Raw genomic sequence first — 26,027 nt, forward strand, 5'->3', positions numbered from 1 at the left:
TGACAGAGTAAGACTCTGTCTCAAAAAAAAAAAAAATGCTCATAAATATTTTTTGACTGAGATCTTTGAGTGGCCCAGATGTCAGGAGGGTTCCAAAGAAGGAGTTTGTGGAATGCGAGGACATTTCATGAGCAGTCCTGTCATTGCCCTGGGGAGTGTTGCTTAAACTTCTTGACCCCAATCAATGATAACAAATACGTCAACACCCAGTACTGTATACACACATATACATACATATAAGTTTAACTGCAACGAAAACTTTTAGAACCATACTTCCAACACTGCTCACTGCATACATAAGATATACCCTGATTTTTGTATTCTGTTCTACATTTTTCTTTTTCATTTTAGAAAAAAAAAAATTCTGGTTGCTACCTTCTAAATTGATTTCATTTCCCATTAATGAGTTGTCATCCACAGTTGTCAAAAAATGCTTTGCTAAGTTACTAACTAGATTTAGGAGATAGTAAAGAGGAGTGGAATGTCTGACTGGAATGAAGGTTCTGTCTACCTCAGAAATCCTGCTCTAAAGAGTACACACAGAGAAAGTTCTAGAAATTGGAAATGCCCCTAGTCTCTTTCTTCCCTTTATCTTGTGATTCACTGTTCATAATACAGAAATGATTTGGGAAGAAAATAGAAAGCTATACATGCTAGGAATCTCTTTAAAACCTTTTTATCTTACACATATATCTAGGCTATTTATTTTAAATTAAGATATCTTTGTTTATGATTTAATAACCCAGCCAACCATGACATGCTGTGGAGAATGCTATATATATGTTTATTTTAAGTCAGTAGACCTTTCCATTGCAAATAAAACAAACCCTAGGTGTTTCAACTCACAAAAGCATGAAACAGCTTTCTCCTGTTCCCAGTGTAGCCCTCAGGCACCCAGGAAGTATTTTGAATTGTTTGCTGAATGACTGAATGAATAACAGTTGATGACCTGTCTTACTAAATTTATTCCTAGGTATTTTATAGCTTTCATTTATTATTGTGAGTAAATTTTGAGCAAATTTTGATTGAGGGAAGGAATATTTTGAAACTGGTTTATTTTGTCTTCTTTTGACTGATTTTGTTACTTTCTGCAAGATTGCAAAATATGTCTCTTTTTAATATATATATATATATAAATTTAATAAGCTTTTCCATTGCAAATAAAACAAACCAATGGTTTTTCAACCCACTTACAAAAGCATAATTTCAGTCAGCCATTGCTTTTGGCAAGAGCCATTAAAAAGGTTGAATGTTAATTGATTTTCTAAGAGAATGGCCTAGCCACTCCTACCAACATTATCTGTTTTCCTCCTACTCCGCTGACTGTGTCTGTCCACTTCTCTACTTCCTACCCATCAGCCCCCACCTCACATCCTAAGTCCTCTTTATCTGCAGTAAACCATGGCAGAGCTAAATGTCTGTCCTTCTGTGGGCCCAAGGTTCTCTATTTGTAAGATGAAGATATACCTGATCGGATCTTAGCCACACTGAGTAGCAAGGAGGACAACGTATGGCTTGAAGATGGTGGGATTGTTTACTGAACATTAGCTTAGTCGGTAGCAGTAACAGCACATACAAAGGTCCTGTGGTGCGATGAAGCATAGGCAGATATGAAGAATTGCAGAAAGGTCATCATGGCTGGAGAGCAGAGAGCAAAAAGAATGTGTGGCGTGAGCAGTAAGATTGTATAGGCAGAAGAAGGCCAACTGTGACTGTGTACCTTACATTAAGGACTTTGGTCTTGATCCCAGGAGCAGTGGGAAGCAATTGAAGTGTTTTAGGAGGGGCAGAAAGGATCAGGTTTGCACTGTATACTCCAGCCACACTAGAAACATTGGAGAAGAGATGAAAAAGGCCAAAAGACTGAAAGTAAAACTAAGAAATGGAAAACTATCCAACACACTGGAAAAAAAAAAAGAACAGAGGAAGTCGATGTGAATAGAAGAGTTAAAAGCCAGGAAATTAATACAGTAAGTACTGGTCATGGAGAATGGACCAGCTGCAGCCAGCATGGAGGAGCACATGCTAGGGAACTTAGGGACAGGGTCAGCCATATCAAAGGAATGCTTAGAATCCCTTCCAGGGGCCATAGTTTATGTATCTTCAAACTTTCCTCAGCCTGCCACTCAGTGCTTGGCACATGAACGGCACTCAGAGTCCAGCTGTATTTTCTTTGATGGGATGAAGTTATTTGTGAAAGATAAAATTCCCTTGAAGAGTGAACTAATTTTCACACTGCTTTTAAAAAAAAAAAAAAAGTAACATCCCTGCCACAGTGGCACTTCCAGCTGTGACTGCAGTCAGGGTGAATGGGGTTTCAGGAGGGGCAGCTGGACCAAGAGCTACACAGACCCCCTCCAGTTAGCCTCCCTTCAGACAGTGCATACAGTGTAGCTCTGACAGAAACCAAAGTTGCAGCTTTCTGTCACTGAAATATGTAGCTTTAGGGAGCTGTCCTGTGAGCACTATCCTCTAGTATACTAGAGAAGCAATCATTCATCCATTCATTCATCGTTTCCATCGATGAGCTTTCACCCGTCGGAGAGCCGGCCATACCTTGAGCTCTACATTAGAGAGGAACATTCCTGGAAGTGTAGGGTACGCTCTTTGCTCTGCAGGAACTCATACTTAGGGCCTTTGTTAAGACCAACATAAACAGTTCAATAAATGCTCCACTTGCATGAGCTTACCAACATCTTGAACTATTTGTAATAGTGGTGAGTGGGTAATAAACTAAGTTAACATATACTCAGTTGCACTTGAAAACATACTATCTATATGATACTGGAGTCCTTTTCAGTGTCAGAAGCTTCAATTTAACCTTTTGAGCGAATTTTGGATAAAAATTAAGGGAAGAAAATGCCTCCTTTAGATTTCTTTATAAATAAAAAATGGCTAAACTCATTTAAGCAGGTAACCAACTGATTGAAAGAAGTGGCTAACTTAATACTACCGTTTTCCAACTAACTAGGTATCTTACTTTTTGTCACATGCAGTATTCTGTAAATATAGATGATGAACAATTCACATGCACTGTTGTGGGCATTTCATATTAAATGACAGAGGGGGACATTAGTGCCATGTGTTTTGGCTACGGAAGTTAATACAGAGGGTTGGTGTGAGGAGAATTTGGTTGGATTTTCAGCATCTCTTTGAAGGGCTGCTTGAGGATTCTGAAATTTCCTTTCTGGCTACAAAGAATATAAAATGAGGATAAAATTTTATTCTTTCTGCAATACCAGCTGACTGCATTTTAATGGGCTACAGTGTCACTGTTGATTTATTGCCCTTTTTGTTCTGTTATGTGTTATATTGGTCATTTTGCTATGGCAGTTCCATCTATAAAACAGTATCGTTACAAGAAAATGGTGAGAGGATACAGGCGTACCGTGGGGGATGCCGTTCCTTTTCTCTTGTCATTTTTTGGAATGAAATACTGAGTCAAATGTCATGTATTTGATTTCAGAAATAATATATTTTAAAACCTGTATATTGCACTGAAATTGTATTATTTTCCATTTTTATTATGTAAACAAGAATTTCTCTGTAAAAGATTTTCAATGTATAAAAACAATTTAATTTTTTGATACTGTTTTGTGGTTTTCCTTTCTATCAGCACTGTGATAAAGGAAACCGAAGCAATATTTTATACTCTCTTTGTTTGCTTAAGGCATAGAGCTTTCTGGCTTGCACAGCATGTATTGAAATTTTATATTTTAGGAAACCTACCTTTTAATTTTGACGTTAATTTGGTGTATTATGCATATTCAGAAAGAATACTGAAAGGAAAGTTTTGAGCTCAAAATTAGCCAAGTGTTTGGTAAAAGATACAAAATTCTGTGAAAAAGAAAATACTTTCAGTTTAAATGACACTTGAAGATTTTGGCATGAAATATTTTATATTGATAGTTAAATTGTTCTTGCCTTTTTGATAAGGAAACATATTATTTCAGTTTTTAAGTAAAACCAGTTCATTCTTGATATTAATAAAAGTGAGAAAGGCCTGGATGTTTTTTAAGTACTTATCAAAGCTGAATGACAATGTCTGTGTCGCTAGTTCTTTCTCTACTCTGGTGACTAGCATGGAACTAGACACATAGTTGCTGTTCTCTGGCTGTACCGTCGATTGATACCAATTGTAATATTTTTATTTTCATCCTTTTATTTATTCTAAGAAATTATTACTACAATTTAAAATATAAGGAATCAAAATCCAGTCTGACAGGTTTAAGTCTGAAGATCCCAGTGACATCCGTAGGCAAACGGCTGCGTTGTACTGCTATGTGAGAACGTTGTGGTTGACTTTGGATTTAGGCTCTCTTGTACATAAATTAGATTACTATTATTATAAAATACCTAGTGTTTGTGAGAGTTCTTTGAAAATATTTATGGTTGTGGTCCAGTATATTAGATCCATTCAGAATGGAAAGGAAGTCAGAATTTCCTTCATCATCATAAGACAGCAGGACGTAGAGGAGGCAACAGATCAAGAAAGTATCAAGAATTGATTTAGAATAAATGATGCCCGTTTTTGAAGAAAGGATTCTTTAAAGACTTTCACCAACCTTGTCAAAGAATCAAGGGAGAAGTGAGGCTGGCAAATGAAAAGAGAAAAAAAGCACAGTCCTTAGAGCAGATGCGCCTCATTTGCCCTTTCAGCAGTATCAGTGTCGAAACGTCTTCCTCCATGTCTCCAGTGAGCTGAGAGTGAGGCCCAAAGTCTTTTAAAAATTGACTTCTAAGATTCTATCACGTTAAAAATATCACCTGCCTCCCCAGTCTGCAACATGCATGTACTACTTTTCTACTTTTAGAATTGCCATTGTTGCTTTTAATGTGAAAGGATCTTGGATTTGGCTTTCCTTTCTGATTCTTTCTCAAGTCTTGGCTTTTCCAGCTTAGCTACCCTATATTTTTGAAATAACCTCTGTCTGTCTGGGGAGGTTGTCCTTAGGAAAAGGGGAGGAGAGGTCGCTCTCCATGGTGGAACCGTTGAGTGAGAGCCCTTGTGCAGTTGCTGTCCCATCTCAAATGCTTGTTGTCTGGAAAGCCTGGGCTCCATGAAACCGCAAGGCCAAGCATGGTGCATCTTCTGGGAGCATCACGTTCCTTGATGATACATAACGCAAAAACATTTTTTGTCAAAAATTGATGTATTGTGGAATGAAATGCAATATTTGCATGCTTTATTAGAAAGATCAAAAGTCTTTTAAAAAAGATCAAAAGTCTTAATAAAAATGTCAAGCTTGCAGTGGGCCACTTAGGATAAAGCTGAACTTCCTGCTGGAATTTGTTCTCTCTCCTTCCCCTAATGGTACAGATGATGGGAAAGTCTACCTTAGGGGTAGACTCCAGATCATTTTCAAACACACATGGCCCACTTCCTTGGGCAGTTTTCTAATATGTTAGATAGGAATCTGGACTCAACAGTTCCCTAACTGTGATTTTAAAAGGGAAGTTCACACAGGAACTCTGGCACCCAATGCACACACTTTAGAAAGTATTACACAGCAAGTAGTGGGTTCAAGTCCTGGCTTCAAGTCCAGGCTTCTTCTTGGGGAAAGAAGCAGCAAGCCTGGTTCAAGTCCAGGCTTCTTCTTGGGGAAATCTCTTGATCTCTCAACATCTCAGCTTCCATATCTGTAAAAGAGGGAGAATACCATTTTTTTTTTTTTTTACCTCAGAGTTAGCGGTGAGACATCAAGTGCAAAAACGTATGTAGAGTAGAGAACAAAGCTGGCTCCAAGGGAAGGCAGTGGAAATAGCAATTGCTGGTGCTTCTTGTGTGACTTTGTTGTTGTTAGTCTAATATAGGATTGTTTTATGGCCCATGAGGCTTTCAAGGTGATTTGGTGATTAATCCAGGCCACTGCCAGTCCCAAGTTGATACTGTAGCTCTTTAGAGACATTCAAAATTGAACTTCTGAGAAAATGAATGGATTTCTTGATGGTATGTGGGGTTTTATTTACATGAACACCATGTGGATGCTGTGGTCTCCAGGAGCACCGAAGCAAAAGAGGGACATTATTATTCTATCACATGTGAAGACCGGTAATGAGTCTCCCACTGATGATATTTTCAATTTACCTGTCTTTGGGATATAAGCAGCATCAGCATGACGAGGCTGTTATCTTGCTGCTGGCAATGATAAAAATGCTGGTGTTGGTGATACTGATGAAAAAAGTTACTGCATTTTCAAATACAGCTATTTTATTTCAAGCAGTGATAGCCCAAAGCAGAGCATAACCTGTTTTGTACTTCCCTGTCACCCAGCACACTGTGTAGAACACCAGGCTCCCTTTCTTGGCCATTTGAGGTTCCTTTGTCCCTCGGTGTCCTTAGTTTAAATAAGGATACCTTTCTTTGTGTTTATCCTTCAACAACATCAGTTCTCAAGAGAGCATGAGGGGATGTACTTTAATAGAACTCTATTATATGGATTATAGATTATCTCATATAATAACCTTTTCAGACAGGTATGAAAGTAGACAAATATAAAGCTATTTGTAAGGGAATGAGAATTCTTACTTAGAAATAGGTCTTAGCCACGAATTTTCTTCAACATGCTGTTTTCCTGTTTAGAGGAATAAGTAACTATCTCTGAGAGACAATGTTTGAAAATAAACTTGGCACCTGCCTAGGAGTTAATAAATGGCATCTGCTTAGCATATCGATCAGTATCTCTGATGAGCTTTTCCATTTACTCCAGTAAATATCCAAGCAATGCATCACTTGAGCAGTGTAATTGATGTTCAGTTTAATATGTATAATTTACTTATTGGTGTTGCTAATGATGCAGTAATTAATTGTGGCTTATTATTAATTTTAACATAGTTTATTCAAGTTGGAGATCTTGGTCAAAACACATACTGGCATACCAACTTTTGTCTGAGATTTTGTGTAGGTGTTGTCCTTACAGTGATTTAATTTGGTCTTTTTTACTCAGAATTTTATGAAATATCTCTTCATAGTAAACATGATAAACAAAAGTCTTTGTGATTGTACTACCAATTCAGTGGATTCTCCTTATATGTCTTTGAATAATTTCTTTAGATATTGGTATATGTCTATGTACAAAGGCACACACATGCACATAGGTAAAGACGACATCAAAGTGAGTTACATGTGTCTTTTAGCCAGTTTAGGTACTTAATAAAGGGAATGATTTATATTTCTGCCTTACTTCTATGAGTAACGAAGTCAGAAAATGCTCCCATGGTAGGATCATAGGACTACGATAGCCATTTTATTAAATAAAATTACTTTTAATAGTTTGAATCCTACTAGCATTATCTTATTAGACATTTCTCTGTTTTTTACTTTCTGAAGAACCCCAGACCATTATAATTAATATACAGCAGAAATTTTGGCTAGCTTAAAGACTTCTAAAACAAACTCCATATACAGTCATGACAAATGACCTATATCTATTTAATCATTACAAGTAGTGAGTTTATAACACTTTATTCTTGACAGATACTCACTTCGTGTCTCTCTGATACGTACCCAGTTAACTTTCTAGTCATTGATGGATATATATTTCACAGCATTGAGTGCTGAAGATATAACATTTTGCCACTAGTATTTATTTCCATGCTCTTACTTTCTGTTAGTCTCTTTTTATCATTGATGAAAGTTTGGCCGCAAATTTTCTGGTAAGGATTTTGTCTTATTCTGTTTTCTGTGACTATAACAAAATACCACAAATCGGGTCATTTATAAACAATAAAAGTTTATTTGACTCATGGTTCTGGAGGCTGGGAAGTCCAAGAGCATTATGCTGGTATCTGGTAGGGTCATCTTATGACAGAAGGCAGAAGCAAGCAAGAGAGACAGAGGAGAAATCAGACCAAACTCATCCTTTTATCAGAAACCCACTCCACAATAATAACATTAATCCATTCATGAGAACTCTGACCTCATGACTTAATCACCTCTTAAGGGCTCCACCTCTTAATACTGACTGTTACAATGGCAACTAAATTTGCAACGTGAATTTTGGAGAGGACATTCAAACCACAGTAGACTTTCATCTGTTATCGCCATACTAAGAAAAACCCTTCTTTTCTTCTGACCATCTCTTGGCGTCCTCAGTGGAGCTCATGTTCAGACCTCTTCCTTCTTTCTTAGCATGTTGTCTTGTTGCTCATGTAAGATCATCCAAAAGCAGCCAAAGATGCCTCTCTTCTTAATAAACCCCTCTGTAAACACTGGAAGTCTGTGGAGGAGAGACCATGAAATAAGATTTATTGTTGTCTTTACTTTTCACTTCTACTTTTTCCTCCTTTTTGTTCTCCATCATGCCCATTGCCCAATGTCTGAGGACTTTAATCAATAGGAAAAAAAAAAAAAGAGTACAATTGAGAAAGACAGGAAAATTAAAGTGAGCTTTACCGTGAGAGATCTTTGGTTCCGCAAACATGTTCTCACATGCACTGTGGATACATGATAACATATGAGCCAGGTCATGTGAGGGCCACAAAGATGAGTAAGACTAATTTTGTCTCAAGGAATTTGTGTTTAGTGTATGACATAAAGATTTACCAAAATAACTGAACTCAAGTTTGAAAATAGTCAGTTCTGTGCAAGAGGGGAGAAGCAAGGTGTTCTAGGAGTTCAGCAGGGAGAGAATCCTTTTCTGCAAAGCAGTTAGGAGCACTATTTAGAATGTGTGGCCTTTGAAGATGGATAGGATTTGAACCTACACAAATTGAGTAGGGAAAGCTCCTGTGCGGCAGGAGCAAAGGCCTTGGGAAGGGAAATACTAAGGGTACGGGGAAAGTGGGCATTTCCATTTGGTGTATTTCAGAAAGGAGGGTGGCATAATATTAGGAAAGGGGGTTAGAGTTAGCTCATGGAAGGCCTTTTGAAATAATCATTTAGAAACTCTTGGATTTGATCTTGTTTTTCTAAATGAAAGAGTGACTCGATTGGAGCTATTTAGGAAGATTCATACGACTGCACTATGTCAAAGACACTGGCTAAGGTGTCGGCTTGGGAGTCAGGTATAAAAATCTAGAAGAGAAATAGATGTCAGTGAGAATAAAGAAAAAAGGTATAGCAGTTTTAGACTTGTTAGAGATTGGGAAGGACAATAATAACTGATCTCTCTAGTGTCTGGTGACTATTCTTTAACCCAAGGGCAGAATAAACCTCCTTTGTAATTTATTCCAGTTTTATGGACTGAATACAACCAAAATTAATTTACTTGCTCTTTTGCTGAATACTGACTGCATTGTGCATAGACAGGGGAAAGCCTCTCTCAGCCTTCCTCTGTACGAACTTGAACTCCTGCTTTTGTGTTTATATGTTCAAAAATATTTTTCTCCATCTATACACAGACCACTCATGATTATTGTTCTCTTTGCAAATGCTTCCTGTGTCTTTTACAATATTCGTTCGGTAAAGACTTGTCAGGTGCCCACCGTGTTCAAGAGACTGTTAATCACTACACAGCAAAGGTGGTAAGAAATGACCTTTCCTCTTGGGAAGCTCCTGTGGCAGGGCACCTGCTCGCCTTCTCCTGCAGTAGGTAAATGACCCTCGTTCCTTTTCTCCTCCTTTGTGGTCCTTCTTTTCTGCCTTGTCAATCATTTGTGTTTCTTTCCTTTGATTCCTTCTCATCAGCCACACGATGACTAGTATATCATGCTCCAGGATTATACACATGCCATTGCTCTTGTACATTTCAGAATTGTATTGATCATATTACCAGATCTTTCTTTTCTGCACTTTGGCCAGGAAGTCCTTTGTCCTCTTGTTTTTCTTTCAGGATTATTAGTTCCTGATTGCATTGTTCTGTACTTTTCTTTTTCATTCTTTCGTTCGACTCTTCTCTTTTCAACTGACCAAGATCACTTTAAACTTGAGTCTTGTATTCCATAGCATGAGTAATAATCACTCGAGTTTTCTGGATTATATTGGGGGATGCTGTCATGCAATGAAATAAGAGTAGGCTTCACAGTCAGACACCCTGGGTTCAGAGTGTAGCACCATTCCTTCTCTTTCACTGCCTTAGGGCAAGCTGTTTATCTTGATGGCTTCTGTTTCTTCAGTTTCCTCATTTGTCAAATGATATTAATTATACTTCATGGTATAATATTAAATAAAAATTATATAAGGTACCTGGAATATAAAGTACGTCTTCAAAAAGATTAGTTTTCTTCCTTCCTATCTTATTTAGTAGCACCCAGGCAGTTGATCAATATACTTTAAATTCCTTTACAATTCAGAGTGTCTTCCAATCTCTACATATTGGGGCTAGTCGTGAATTAGGATTTGATTCCACCAGGTTTGCCTCTTCATTGTATAAAAGGATCTTTTCAATCATGCAATCAATGATGGAAATTGGATCACTGAGAAAGTAACATAGTGTTATATTAGGAGATGCTTTAAGAAGAACAACACCATTACATTTTTTTCGCATTTGCCATAGTCTGAAAAACTTTCCCACTCGTAATTGGGAGCCATGGTTCCGGAGTTGGGTATTTCTTCATGTTGTGTAGGGAATCCTCAAAGGTGTTACATAGATTCCTGGGTCCTACCTCAGACCTTTGATCCAGAATCCATGGGGAACCCAGCCATCTGCAGGTTTCAAAGCTCTCCAAATAATTCTTTGCCCAGCCTGAGTTTGAAACTTCCTATAATTGAAGACCCTCTTTTAGAATATATTAAACAGAATGCCACAACTAATATAAGCCATATTCATTAAAGCCCTTTATTGTTGAAGGAAATATTGTGTGTTTACTAAATGAGAGTCTGGAGAGTGCATGACTTCTACTCTCTCCTAAGACCCTGTGAGTCCTCATCACAATTCTAAAAGGCCATCTTTTTGTTGTTGTTGTTGGAGACGGAGTCTTGCTCTGTCGCCCAGGCTGGAGTGCAGTGGCGCAATCTCTGCTCACTGCAAGCTCCGCCTCCTGGGTTCACACCATTCTCCTGCCTCAGCCTCCCAAGTAGCTGGGACTACAGGCGCGCATCACCACACCCGGCTAATTTAAAGGCCATCTTTTGTGTGTGTAGCTCTTAGGCCCTGGGAAAGCCATGTCACACATCTCGTGCAATTTGCTAGACTCTACATTTTTTGAGCCTCAGAAATATTGATACTTCTAGCAAGCATACAGAATAGACTAGGTATACTTACTTTTTGATGAGATGGCGAATGACAAATTTCAGACAGCGGGAAGAGCTCTAAGGGGTTTTTACAAACAACTACTACTTGGTACAGGAAGCTGTGGTAATCCTTTCTCCCACGGGAAAAAATGTTAAGAGGTAAATATGAGGTCCAGACCACGACCTACAATACAAATCTGGAAGAAATTTTGAGGGACAGTACGCTTCCATTTTAATGCCTTCAAAGTTTAGTTTCAAGCAAATGGTTGGAAACTTCCATTCTGAACTACATCATCCTCAAGAATCATCTGTTTCGGAAGCAGCCACCCCCACTTCCTTTCTTGATTATTCACTTTATGTGAAAGTTGCACAGTTGATAACCAATTATTGACAATTTCTTTCCCTATTTTATTACTCTATAATGATTTGAGAAATTCAAATGGAAAAAATAAAACTATTTCATCAAAATAGTAAGAGCAGTAATAATTCTCTTGGACTTTTAGTGTCCAGATAATAAGTGATAATGCTTTGATAGATCATCTTCTCAGGGTGTCAGCCACGTCAATAAATGAGAGCAGTAACTGTCATGAAATTAGAACAAAAATAAAAAAGAAATTGATTTTTTTTTTTAGAGAAGGTATATATCAAACAATCCAGTATCTCAGTGTTATATGAAAAACTGTGTTTCTGATTATGACTTGTACATTGTATATGCTCTGTTTACCCTACATTGGAAATTAGGGACAGAGGAAGAGTTATAAATTCAAAAGCATAATCAGGTTATAAAGAATATAGAAAGTGTGACTGTAGATTATTCCAGGAACAGTGATTGACTTCGCATTCCCAGGAAGAAAAACAATGATATGTAATTTAAATGAAAAATCTATGAGGTGTTTTGCGATTATGTATAATGTGAAGAAGGAGCAGCTGAAAAAAAAAACCTAAACAAGACTGCAAAGGATTTTAATTCTCTGGGCAACAAGACCTGAATGAACTGTCTCACAATGATCTTTAAAACAAGGATGTTGCTGTTTTTAAGAAGAAGTATAGAAATTTACCTCTGCATAGATTCACACACAAAAGAAGGAAAATTAATTAAAATAGAGTCTCTATTCCATAAAAGTCATTAAAATGCTGGCACAAAGTGACTGAGTACTAAATTTAAATTTTAGATTATCTTTTGGGACCAGTGCTCTTTGAAACGCGCTTGAAGAAACAATATTTTTACATATTTCCACTGCTTCCATTTTATTTTCTACTTTTAGCTCTTCTCCCTGTCTCATCTCTTAAGGTTTTTCAACCTCCTCAGCTATTCTTTTCAGCAGTTCCCATTGTTACTGCCCTTAGCCCCGTTTTTCTTTCTTTCTCCCCCAAATACCAAGAGTGGCTTTGTGGTATTTGGTTTGCCACTGAAACCTTTTGCGTGTGATGTGAATGGGGTAGTTTGTTGCTCAGGTTCAATTGAGACATTGAACCCAACACAAAGCTGCAGCAGGAGGCTGGTCATGTAGTCCCAGAGCCATTGTTGGTGTTGTCACCTGTACACAGCTGACTGTGCTTCTGTGAGTCTCTTGTATCCTGCTCATTCCAGCTACCCTTGCAGTTCAGGCAGGGGAGGCTCTGGGCCTGGGTGGGGCCATAACCTTCCCATGGCTCCCCAACTTACTTCCCTTCCCTTCCTCAGTGAGCCTATGTATTGCTGCCACAATTGTTCTCAAGGTCCTGCCTTGTTATTTTCTGTGATTCCTTATTTATTAAATTTAGTCTGGGCTGTCCTACCCAGTAAGCAACACCCATCCCACCATAAAGCCTCAGTTCCCAACCCTCTTCCCAACCACCCCCAGCCCCTGCCCCAGACCCTGCCCTTGAAGCTAGTGTGTGACTCCAGAGGCCCCTTTGTTCTGGCTTACGAGGCACTCTTCCCATCCAGCATTGAAACCTTCCCAGTCCTTCCAGCCCATTCATTATTGCAGCCTCTGACAATGAGCCCTCCCTCATCCCCTCCACTCTTCCCCCAGCTGGGCTCTGTAGCTCACTTGCGACACTTAAGACTTCTTGCTTTATTTACTGTGGTTGACTCCTTAAAGGAAGAGGCACATACTCAACTCTAATTCCCCTGCAGAACCTGGCTCCAGTACCTTGAGCACAAAGGGTACTAAATAAGGGGCTGTTAATTCAGAGGCTGTGGGAGCCAACATTAGCTACACATATGAACAGGACAGTGCTAGCCCGTGTTTATAGCTGCATCCCGTATATTTAGAGGGAACGTCTGAGTGTCACAGGGATGCTTCTGTATCTCTGATCTGAACACTGTTCACTCCCCTCCCCAATGTAAGTCTGAGTAGGGATCACCCCCTACCTTTTTTTTTTCCTTTTCCTCTTCCCCTTCTTCATCCAGCTAGGAGGAGTGAAGAGACGGCCCAGGGCTCTGCGTGCTCTTGGATACAGCCACAGCCCCACTTCCCACCCTCACTGTTGGCTCCAGGCCATTAGGATTGCTCTCACTGGCCCACTTTCCCCTTGGCCCCCTTCCCAGTCTGTCCAACCTTATCTTCTGTGTCCTTGGAACTCCTGGTGGGCTACCAGCAGATCCCACCCATGCCCAGCCTGGGACATCCCTCCCTTCCCTCTTCTAGGCAACTTCAACACTTTTTGGCCTCACATTTCTTACACTTCCATTCTGGCCCCCAGTCTCCCCTCATCTTCTTGCTTCCTTTCTCCCTGGGAGACCGTTCAAATGCTCCACTCCCAGACCAGCACATCTGCTCCCCCCAGAGCCTGTGCGCTGCTGCGTGCGTGGCTTTCCACCGTTCCTCTGGGTGAAACATCAGCCCTGCTGGTTCTGCACGCTGGTCCCACCTCCCGCCTCTGGAAGGGCTTCCCTCCAGCAGGCGGCTCCTTTCCCTTCCATGTCATCAACTTCCCCCACTATGGTATCATTAGCGTTCACATTCAGAGATGCTGTCATTTCTTCCATCTTAAGAAAAAAAAGACTGTCTCGTAATCCCTTTCTTCCTCTCTGGCTGCTCCGTGTGAATGCTCCCTTTGTCTGTATTGGCCTAGACGTCTTCCTCCTCCTAGCTGAGTTCCATCCTCCTTGACCTGCCCTTGTTTCCCTTGTTCACTGCCTAAGTGTCCCCCAGCGGACTCATGACTATAATCACCATCTTTCTGATGACAACCTCAAATTTATTTTCTACACCCAGGTCTCTCCCCTGTATATCCATCCAACTGCCTACTTGCTATCTCTTTTGAATGTCTAATAGCTCAAACCTCATTGGTCCAAAACTAAATTCTCGGTCTTCCCACCCACCCCTCCAAATCTGCACCCCTCGCAGTCTCGCCCTGTCAGTAGCGGCTGCGTCTCTCCAGTGACTCCTGCCAGAAACCTGGTTGTTATCCTAACACACTTAACATCCAGTTCACTGGCAAAACTGATGGCTGGACCATCACGGCATGTCTCAAGTTTGACGGCATCTTGCCACCTGCACTGTTACCTTCTCACTCCAAACCATGAATGTCTTCCCTGCATCTTTGTAATAGCCTCATAACTGAGGTCTCTGTCTCCACCGTGGCCCACTACAGCCCGCAGTACACACAGCTGCCGGGATAGTGTCGTTGAATATAAGCCAGATCAAGTTCCTCTTCTGCTCAGAATCCTCCAATGGCTTCTCAAGCAGAGAGAATAGTTGCAGCGATCTAAGGAATTGTCCCCACCCCAAAATTGTGCTTCACCTTCTCCACAGTTCACGGCACTCCAGTCACACTCAGTATTTCAGTCTTGCTTGTACCTTTTCCCTTTTCCTCCTCCCTGGATGTCAGCCTCTCCCACTCCCTTTCCTCTTTCAGGTCTCTACTCGAATGTTATTTTCTCAGTAATTCCTTCTCCAATCCCGCATCCTAGCAGCTGCCTCGCCTTCACCCCACAGCCCACTCCCCTTGAAGTTTCTCTACAGCTAGCCTGGCCAGACACTGCCGACAATATTGGCTTACATTGGTGTCTGTGTTCCACACAAGGATTTAAGTTCCATGAGGTCAGAAGTTTTGTTTTGTCCATCTGCTCACCACCATATTCCTTAAACAGTGCTTGGCAAGCAGTTAAGGACTCAATAAACGCTTGTTGAATAAATGAAGAATATTGCTGGATTTTTTTCCTCCACATTCAAGGTCAGCCTCGTACTAGTCACCACCGTGCAAAGTTCTGCAGCCGAGCTGTCCCTGCGGCTCTTCCTAACCCTGCCACTCCCCTCCCTTTGGGAAGACTTCCCGTTCACTCTGGGTGAAACCAGCCCGTGCTGTGGGCAGCATGGTCAGTAGCTCTGAGCATCACTGACAGCCTTCGTGGTCTTCTGGGCTTGTACCCTTGAATCTTTTGGGAAAATTTGTGCAGCCAGTTCAGTAGTCAAAATTGGGCCCAGACCTCAAGCCAGTGGCTGAGTACATCGTGTTCTCAGCCTGGCCTGCTGCTGTTATTTAATTTAACATTGAACACTGGGCCAAAGCAGATCGTTTTCTGCCAAGTTGAAAACCAGCTAAATACTGCGTTGGATAATCATTCTATTTCTTTTGAGGTTTTTTTTTTTTCATACTAGATGTTATAACTGAAATCTTAATGCAATTTGACTGGAATACCACTCTTTTTTATTTTCGTGGCCATTATAAAAGTAATAACCGGAGTTCTCACTAGGAGTCAATAGAATGGGCATCTGTGAGGATATGCGCTAGGATTTTAGCAGTCTCTTAATCTCCCTGTAATACTTAGCTTATTCATCAGTGTAATGAATACAATACAGTATCAGGCCTAGATAATATCCACTGATAAATGGACACGTGCGAGTTTATTCTCTTCAAAAGAAACTAAATGCACATCGCTGTCCTAACAGAATACACACAAGAAGAGAAAATTCCTTTTAATAAGCAATTAAAATTTATACAAAAAGAAAAAAAGAAAAGTTTATACCATGAGAAACCTGGCAAGAAAATAACAAGACCAAGGGGGAAATAGAATGAAAACAACTCTTTGCCAAGCAGTTTGGAAATTGTACTGTTAAATACATAGATTCGGGTGAGGAAAAATAAACAACCATCAGTTGCAACCATGCTCTGTCAAAAATATCCCCTGTCCAAGGCCGGCTGACAGGTATAACCAGAACCACATGTTCCCAAAACAATAAAAGAGGAGAGAGGAGCATCCTATTTAAGGAGAGCCTGAAGATGTTCATTTCAGGCAGAGATAGAGGGATAGGACACAGGCAGGAAAGCAGGAACTTCCTGGCAGGGGGCCTGGAGTCAGTGACACCTACCCATCAGGTTATCCGAGGGCTGTTTGTGTTTACGCTGATGCTTCTGCAGAGTCCTAAACCCAAACACCTGACTCAAGCGGATGGCCAGTCCCAGGCAGCCCTCCCACCTTTTCTGAGTCGCTGTCCCATTTATCATGGTTGCTACCATCATCACGTTGCAACTGTGTCAGGCCAAGATACAACATTTCATTCTCTTGACCTGCAATGTGAAAGGAGTTAAAAGTCAGTGCTAAGAAATGATAATACTGAGCTTCCATAGGCTGCATAGCAATATGCATGCTGCTTCCTAAAGGGGATGAAAGGCTGCAGGTAACCACCCCTCCTTGGCCCAAAGCAGAACGGAGAATCATTCACCAGTTCCCACAGAGCCAGACCCTCCTCTACTGAGTGTTCACAATGTATGCATTACATCTGTGCTATTTTTATAGTAAAATATCTTAAGCTAAATAAGGTTTTTTAAACATTTTTCCCCAAGTGTTGCATTTACTGACATTACTTAGTTACAAAACATACCTTAACTCATCTATTTAGGAAATATATATGGAGAGCTAGCTATCTGTAACTAGTGAGATAAATGGAATGGCTTCCAGTATGTCAACATTGGAAGAATCAAACCAATTTGATTTTATTTTAAAAATTTGTTTTAATTGGACACATAAAATAGAAAAAATTAGACTTTTTTCAGTTTTGTGAATTTCAAATGTTACTTCTTTTTGTATGGATTGCTTAGCTTAAAATTTTTTTTTATCCACATACACATTTTGTCTTTAGATTTTTCTTAGCAATTTGATTAATGTGACAATTTCCTCCCAGTCAACCACCTGATGATATGTTCCCATAGAATATTGATTGGAGTGGTATATTTCAGGTGTAATTACCATAAAGGATAATTAACATGAATACCTTAAAGATTTAACTGGACAACCAGTTTGAGGGGTATTCATTGAAACAAAATAGCAGGACTTCCTCTTGACGTTGTCAGAAATAAAATAAAATTGACCTGTAGAGGCTTCTTCAGAAGGGTTTTTATCTCATAAGGTGTGCTTTCTGCATCACGGCTGCTGTTGTGGCTCTCAAATGATTGGAATATGCTTTGTCATGGAAACACTAATGATCTTCCAACTCACTTCTCCCCTGACCTTGACTCACTTCCTGGGGTCAGTCTAATGACTACGCCATGTTCCAAATGCAAGGCCTCATGTATAAAATCTTACCAGGAATAACTTGGGAAAGAAACATCATTTACATGTTTCCAAAGGAAACAAAAAAACAGATGGAAGGTGATACCTGGCACTCCCTCTTTCTCAGTGATGACTCATTTTGGAGTTTATCCTCCTGGTCTTGGTCCGCCCTGCACAAGGGCTCAGACACAGTGACAGCGAAGGTTTTCATGAGTCGGGTGACGCAGGAGTGGAAAACCTCATGACAGGGTGGAAAGAGCTGGTTTACAAACACTCTAATTTAATCACATTTTTAACAACACAAAAAGACAATTCTAAGGAGGAAAATGTGGACATAAAGTTCCTCCTTTCAGAATGACCTGTCACCTAGTAAGGGTGGTGTGACTCAGAGCATCATCACATTCTGATTTTAAAAGTACAAGCCCTTTTAAAAAGGAGTCTTTTTAGGGAATTGAACATTACATTCCTAATATTTTTCATCCTGAATGCACTTAGCAGAGGAAACATATTTCATCAGACATGAATTTGACATTCCATCGCATTATACAGTAAACAGGACAAACACGTCTCATGTTTTAGACATGAGAAAGGGGAGCTAAGACAGCCACCGCCCCTGTAAGACCCTGGTTATCTCATTTAAACAGATATTAAATGTGGGTGCCAGCGGTGTGATCATCAGCCACTTCCCATTTTGTGAGTAAATTGCTTAGAAGGAGTCTTTTGCCTACCAGATGTGACCTAGATTTAGATTTCCAAAGGCAGGGGAAAAACTCTTTTGTGTTAAAAAACAATTGCTGGTAAAAATGCGTGGTGAATGAGCTTATCTGAGTTTTCCAGGTGTTTGGACTAATATGTTATGGAATTACTGCTTCGTTTATGAAAAATAATTGAGGAAAATGTTCCAGCAAATCAAATTTGGATAAAGGCTTACGGATAGCTATTGTGGTGTTAGTAAGTTTTTAAATGGCAGAAAGAGCAGGAACCAATAGAGATTATAAAATAATATTTTTTCTTAAAAAAAAAACAAAAACCTGTTTCAGAAGAGTCTTTTAGAAAAGGGTCAGGCATGGGTTTGCTATCCCGCTTGTGTTATGGTTTAGTAAAATATTAAAGAACAATGTGAACAATTACGCTCGTTTCAGTGCATATGAAAGCTGTTTAAAAAATCAAAGCTTGTCTGTCTGCTGGCTCTGATAAGTCTTATTATTCTGTTAAATGCAGCGAAATTTTTTAAAATGTGACATCTTTATTCTCTCTCACCTACTGTCTCTCCTTTTTCATTTCCTTTCATCTTCAGGAGCTGCCACTCCGAAACCAGTCCCAGAACCCGAGAAACAGACAGATCATACAGTTAAAATTGCTGGAGTCATTGCGGGCATCTTGCTGTTCGTTATTATATTTCTTGGAGTTGTGTTGGTAATGAAGAAAAGGTGAGCTCCTAGCTGTTGCCAAAGATACAGTTATATCCATTGTTTGCTGAAATGTTTCGTGTGTGTGAAAATACTCAGTTACTGAGCTGGCTTTGATAACCCAGACACATCTGTGACTCTGTGATTGTTAACATTTTTCATCATGTGGCATGGAAGGTTATGGGACAAAAATTTAGAGTAAATGGCTATGATTCTCTGTGAATATGCAAAGCATATCATGCCAGAATAACATAAGCATCCTGTGTCTTCCCACACAGAGGCAGATAAAGCTCTGCAGAATCTTAAAAGCCACTTATTCACCAGGAAATGTTTAGTACTGATTTCCAACGTACTAAGACATTTGGTAATCACAAAGATATGAGAAGACTTTCCTTCTTATTATAGTGAGGATGATGATGATAACAGATTTTACGGGGCCTGTGTTGTGTGTTGGCACCGTGCTAGGGAAGGTAATCAGCACAACATCGTGAGAAAGAGAACCGGCAAGAACAGTCCAACAGAACAATGCCGCGCAGGAGCAGCTCGTAAGAGAACAAATCATAGAGTACGTGGTATGGCTGGGCACCATGGCTCATGCCTGTAATCCCCGCACTTTGGGAAGTGGAGGCAGGTGAATCATTTGATCACTTTAGCCCAGGAGTTCAAGACCAGCTTGGGCAACATGACAAAAACCTGTTTTAACAATAAATACAAAGATTTGCTGGACGTGGTGGCACACACCTGTAGTCCCAGCTATTGGTGAGGCTGAGATGGGAGGATCACTTGAGCTATGATCACTCCACTGCACTCCAGCCTGGGCAACAGAGCAAAACCCTGTGTCCAAAAACAAACAAACAAAGTTGTGTGTTACAAGAGCCAAGGGATAGTCTAGGGGAGAGAAAAACAGATATGGCCATACTAAGGGATCCTCACCTCCCATACTTGAAAACTATGCAGTGTCTTGTTTTGCAGAAACAAGTGAAAACTTGCTTAATAATAAAATCTTCAATTTATGTAAAAATCCATACAAAAATATAGATACTAAGAATTGATGGCATAAATTTTCCCAAATAGAGGGAATATGTGGGTCTTGTCCATTTCTCTATTGTTTGAAAACAGTTGTAATCATGCCGTGTGAGTGAGTTCATGGATGGTAGAAGGTAAAGGTGGAGAGGTTGGCAGAGAGAAGACTAGAAACTCTGATCTGGTCGTGGAAGGAGGTTGGCCTTGGGCCTGAGACTGTTGATGGCCTTTGAGCAGGTAGTAACATGATCTAATTTTTAGGAATATAACTCTAACGTTAGGATTGGACACAGTGAGGAGGGGAGAGAGCTCAAATCAGGAAGACCGGTAGAATGAAGAGAAAGAGCAACTTTAGAAACAGTTAAGAGTTAAATTTTAGTAGCCATTTGGAGAGAGAAGGGACTATATAGAAAGAACTTAGAGTAATTCCTGATTTGGGCAAGTTAGTGGAGATATTTCTATTCACCAAAATCTGGAACATAGAAACTAGAAAATGGGGGGGGGGTGGGCAGTAAAAATGGAGAGTTCAGCTTTGCACATTTTTTTTTTTATTATAATGCTTTAGGTTCTGGGGTACATGTGCAGAACGAGCAGTTTTGTTACATGGGTATACACGTGCCATGGTGGTCTGCTGTACCCGTCATCCCATCTCCTAATGCTATCCCTCCTTTACACCCCACCCTCTGACAGGCCCCAGGGTATGATGTTCCCCTCCCTGTGTCCATGCATTGTCACAGGTACACACGTACAAGTGAGAACATGCGCTGTTTGCTTTTCTGTTCTTGTGATAGTTTGCTGAGAATGATGGTTTCCAGCTTCATCCATGTCCCTGCAAAGGATATGAACTCATCCATTTTTATGGCTGCGTAGTATTCCATGGTGCTTATGTGCCACATTTTCTTAATCCAGTCTATCTATTTTCTTTATCAATTGTTGGACATTTAGGTTGGTTCCAAGTCTTTGCTATTGTGAATAGTGCCATGATAAACATACGTATACATGTGTCTTTATAGTAGAATGATTTATAAACCTTTGGGTATATAACCAGTAATGGGATTGTTGGATCAAATGGTATTTCTAGTTCCAGGTCCTTGAGGAATCACCACACTGTCTTCCACAATGGTTGAACTAATTTATACTCCCACCAACAGTGTAAAAGTGTTCTTATTTCTGTACATCTTCTCCAGCATCTGTTGTTTCCTGACTTTTTTTTTTCCTTGAGACGGAATTCTTTGCTCTTTTTGCCCAGGCAGGAGTGCAATGGCGTGATCTTGGCTCACTGCAACCTCCGCCTCCCAGGTTCAAGTGATTCTCCTGCCTCAGCCTCCTCAGTAGCTGGAATTACAGGTGTACACCACCACGCCCGGCTAATTTTTGTATTTTTAGTAGAGACAGGTTTTCTCCATGTTGGTCAGGCTGGTCTCAAACTCCCAATCTCGTGATCCGCCTTCCTTGGCCTCCCAAAGTGCTGGGATTACAGGCGTGAGCCGCCATGCCCAGGCTTCCTGACTTTTTGGTGATCGCTATTCTCACTGGCATAACATGGTATCTCATTATGGTTTTGATTTGCATTTTTCTAATGACTGGTGATCATGAGCATTTTTTTGTATGTTTGTTGGCTGCATAAATGTCTTCTTTTGAGAAGTGTCTGTTCATATCATTTGCCCACTTTTTGATGGGGTTGTTTTTTCTCTTGTAAATTTAAGTTTTTTGTAGATTCTGGATAGTAGCCTTTTGTCAGATGGATAGATTGCAAAAATTTTCTCTCATTCTGTAGACTGTTCACTTTGATGATAGTTTCTTTTGCTGTGCAGAAGCTCTTTAGTTTAATTAGATCTCATTTGTCAATTTTGGCGTTTGTTGCCATTGCTTTTGGTGTTTTAGACATTTAGTCTTTGCCCATGCCTGTGTCCTCAATGGTGTTGTCTAGGTTTTCTTCTAGGATTTTTATGGTTTTAGGGCTTATGTTTAAGTCTTTAATCCATCTTGAGTTGATCTGTGTATAAGGTGTAAGGAAGGGGTCCAGTTTCAGTTTTCTGTGTATGACTAGATATTCATTCCCAACACCATTTATTAAATAGGGAATCTTTTCCCCATTGCTTGTTTTTGTCAGGTTTAGCAAAGATCAGATGGTTGTAGATGTGTGGTGTTATTTCTGAGGCCTCTATTCTGTTCCGTTGGTCTATATATCTGTTTTGATACCAGTATAGTGCTGTTTTGGTTACTGTAGCCTTGTAGTAGAGTTTGAAGTCAGGTAGCGCGATGCCTCCAGCTTTGTTTGGTGAGAGAGGGCATCCTTGTCTTGTGCCGATTTTTAAAGGGAATGCTTCCAGCTTTTGCCCATTCAGTATGATATTGGCTGTGGGTTTGTCATAAATACCTCTTATTATTTTGAGGTATGTTCCACCCGTATCTAACTTATTCAGAGTTTTTAGCATGGAGGGCTGCTGAATTTTGTCGAAGGCCTTTTCTGCATCTATTGAGATAATCATGTGGTTTTTGTCATTGGTTCTGTTTATGTGATGGATTACGCTTATTGATTTGCATATGTTGAACCAGCCTTGCGTCCCAGGGATGAAGCTGACTTCATTGTGGTGGATAAGCTTTTTAATGTGCTGCTGGATTTGATTTGCCAGTATTTTATTGAGGATTTTCTCATCGAAGTTCATCAGGGATATTGGCCTGAAATTTTCTTTTTTGTGTCTCTGCCAGGTTTTGGTATCAGGATGATGTTGGCCTCATAAGCTGAGTTAGGGAGGATTCCCTCTTTTTCTATTGTTTGGAATAGTTTGAGAAGGAATGGTAACACCTCGTCCTTGTGCCTCCGGTAAAATTCAACTGTGAATCCATCTGGTCCTGGGCCTTTTTTGGTTAGTAGGCTAATAATTACTGCCTTAATTTCAAAACTTGTTATCGGTCTATTCAGGGATTTGACTTCTTCCTGGTTTAGACTTGGGAGGGTATACGTGTCCAGGAATTTATTCATTTCTTCTAGATTTTCTGGTTTATTCGCATAGAGGTGTTTTTACTGTTCTCTGATGGTAATTTGTATTCCTGTGGGATCAGTGGTGATACTATATCATTTTTATTACATCTATTTGATCTTCTTTCCTTTCTTCTTTATTAGTCTGGCTAGTGGTCTATTTTGTTGATGTTTTCAAAAAACCAATTCCTGGATTTATTGATTTTTTTAAGGGTTTTTCGTGTCTGTATGTCCTTCAGTTCTGCTCTGATCTTAGTTATGTCTTGGCTCTGGGTAGCTTTTGAATTTGTTTGCTGTTGCTTCTCTAGTTCTTTTAATTTTGAAGTTTTGGTGCCAATTTTCTATCTTTCCTGCCTTCTCTTGTGGGCATTTAGTGCTGTAAATTTCCCTCTACACACTCTTTAAATGTGTTCCAGAGATTCTGGTGCGTTGTGTCTTCATTCTCATTGGTTTCAAAAAACATCTTTATTTCTGCCTTCATTTCATTATTTACCCAGTAGTCACTCAGGAGCAGGTTGTTCAGTTTCCATGTAGTTGTGCTGATTTGATTGAGTTTCTTAATCCTGAGTTCTAATTTTATTGCACTGTGGTCTGAGAGACTGTTTGTTATGATTTCCATTCTTTTGCATTTACTGAGGAGTGTTTTACTTCCAGTTTTGTGGTCAATTTTAAAATAAGCATGATGAAGTGAAGAGAAGAATGTATATTCTGTTATTTGGGGTGGAGAGTTCTGTAGATATCTCTTAGGTCCGCTTTTTCCAGAACTGAGTTCAAGTCCTGAATATCCTTGTTAATTTTCTATCTCATTGATCTGTCTAATGTTGACAGTGGGGTGTTAAAGTCTCCCACTATTATTGTGGGGAGTCTAAATCTCTTCATAGATCTCTAAGAATTTGCTTTGTGAATCTGGGTGTTCCTGTGTTGGGTGCATGTATATTTAGGATAGTTAACTCTTCTTGTTGCATTGATCCCTTTACTGTTATGTAATGCCCTTCTTTGTCTCTTTTGATCTTTGTTGGTTTAAAGTGTGTTTTATCAGAGACTAGGATTGTAACTCTTGATTTTTTTTGCTTTCCATTTGCCTGGTAAATATTCCTCCATCCCGTTTGTTTTGAGCCCGTGTGTGTCTTTGCACATGAGATAGGTCTCCTGAATACAGCACACTGATGGGTCTTGACTCTTTACCTAATTTGCCAGTCTGTGTCTTTTAATTGGGGCATTTAGCCCATTTACATTTAAGGTTACTATTGTTATATGTGAATTTGATCCTGTCGTTATGATGATAGCTGGTTATTTTGCCCATTAGTTGATGTAATTTCTTCATAGTTTTGATGGTCTTTAAAGTTGGTGTGTTTTTGCAGTGGCTGGTACCAGTTGTTCTTCTCATGTTTAGTGCTTCCTTCAGGAGCTCTTGTAAGGCAGGCCTGGTAGTGTCAGAATCTCTCAGCATTTGCTTTTCTGTAATGGATTTTATTTCTCTTTCACTTATGAAGCTTAGTTTGGCAGGATATGAAATTCTGGGTTGAAAATTCTTTTCTTTAAGAATATTAAATATTGGGCCCCACTCTCTTCTGGCTTGTAGGATTTCTGCAGCGATATCTACTGTTAGTCTGAGGAGCTTCCCTTGTGAGTAATCTGACCTTTCTCTCTGACTGCCCTTAACATTTTTTCCTGCATTTCAACCTTGGTGAGTCTGACGATTATGTCTTGGGGTTGCTCTTCTCGAGGAGTATCTTTGTGGTGGTCTCTGTGTTTCCTGAATTTGAATGTTAGCCTGTCTTGCTAGATTGGGGAATTTCTCCTGGATAATATCCTCAAGAGTGTTTTCCAACTTGGTTCCATTCTCCTCGTCACTTTCAGGTATATCAATCAAATGCAGATTTGGTCTTTTCACATAGTCCCATATTTCTTGGAGGCTTTGTTCGTTCCTTTTTATTCTTTTTTTCTCTACTCTTGTCATCTCACTTTATTTCATTAAGTTGATCTTCAGTCTCTGACATCCTTTTTTCTGCTTGATTGATTTGGCTATTGATACTTGTGTATGCTTCACAAAGTTCTCGGGCTGTGTTTTTCAGCTCCATCAGGTCATTTACATTCTTCTCTAAACTGGTTATTCTAGTTAGCAATTCATCTAACCTTTTTTCAAGGTTCTTAGCTTCCTTGCATTGGGTTAGGGCTGCTCCTTTAGCTCAGAGGAGTTTTTTATTACCCGCCTTGTGAAGCCTACTTCTGTCAATTCGTCAACTCATTCTCCAATCAGTTTTTCTCCCTTGCTGGCGAGGAGTTGTGATCCTTTAGAGGAGAAAAGGCCTTCTGGTTTTGGAATTTTCAGCCTTTTTGCGCTGGTTTCTCCCCATCTTTATGGATTTATCTACCTTTGGTCTTTGATGTTGGTGACCTTCGGATGGGGTCTCTGAGTGAACGTGCTCTTCCTTTCTGTTTGTTAGTTTTCCTTCTAACAGTCTGGCCCCTCTGCTGCAGGTCTGCTGTAGTTTTCTGGAGGTCTGCTCCAGACCCTGTTTGCCTGGGTATCACTGGCAGAGGCAGCAGACCAGCAAAGATTGCTGCTTGTTCCTTCCTCTGGAAGCTTCAGACCAGAGGGGCAACCACCAGATGCCACTCAGAGCTCTCCTGTATGAGGTGTCTGTCGGCCCCTACTGGGAAGTGTCCTCTGGTCAGGATCCACGGGGGGTTAGGGACCCACGTGAGGAGGCAGTCTGTCCCTTTATCAGAGCTCGAACACTGTGCTGGTAGATCTGCTGTTCTCTTCAGAGCTGCCCACAGCCGCCCTTTCCACCAGGTGTTTTGTCCCAGTGAGGTGGGGAGTTTATCTATAATTCTCTGACTGGGGCTGCTGTATTTTTTTCAGAGATGCCCTGCTCAGAAAGGAGAAATCTGGTAGTCTGGCCACAGTGGCCTTGCTGAGCTGCAGTGGACTCCACCCAGTTCGAACTTCCTGGTGGCTTTGTTTACAGTGTGAGGGGAAAAGCTTTGTTTACAGTGTGAGGGGAAAAC

General features: G+C 40.1%; 1 protein-coding gene across 11 annotated transcripts in view; it reads left to right on the forward strand.

The window, feature by feature from the left end:
* Window positions 1-26,027, forward strand: part of PTPRM (protein tyrosine phosphatase receptor type M) — an 835,753-nt gene that overhangs the window by 550,980 nt on the left and 258,746 nt on the right. For all 11 annotated transcript variants that reach the window (XM_050767360.1, XM_050767362.1, XM_050767361.1 and 8 more), the window contains one exon: window positions 18,895-19,027. In XM_050767360.1, coding sequence (XP_050623317.1) covers window positions 18,895-19,027 — 133 coding nt within the window. The remainder of the gene's footprint in view (window positions 1-18,894; window positions 19,028-26,027) is intronic.

The sequence above is a fragment of the Macaca thibetana genome, chromosome 18 (assembly GCF_024542745.1).
Source record: "Macaca thibetana thibetana isolate TM-01 chromosome 18, ASM2454274v1, whole genome shotgun sequence".
Classification (NCBI taxonomy): Eukaryota; Metazoa; Chordata; class Mammalia; order Primates; family Cercopithecidae; genus Macaca; species Macaca thibetana.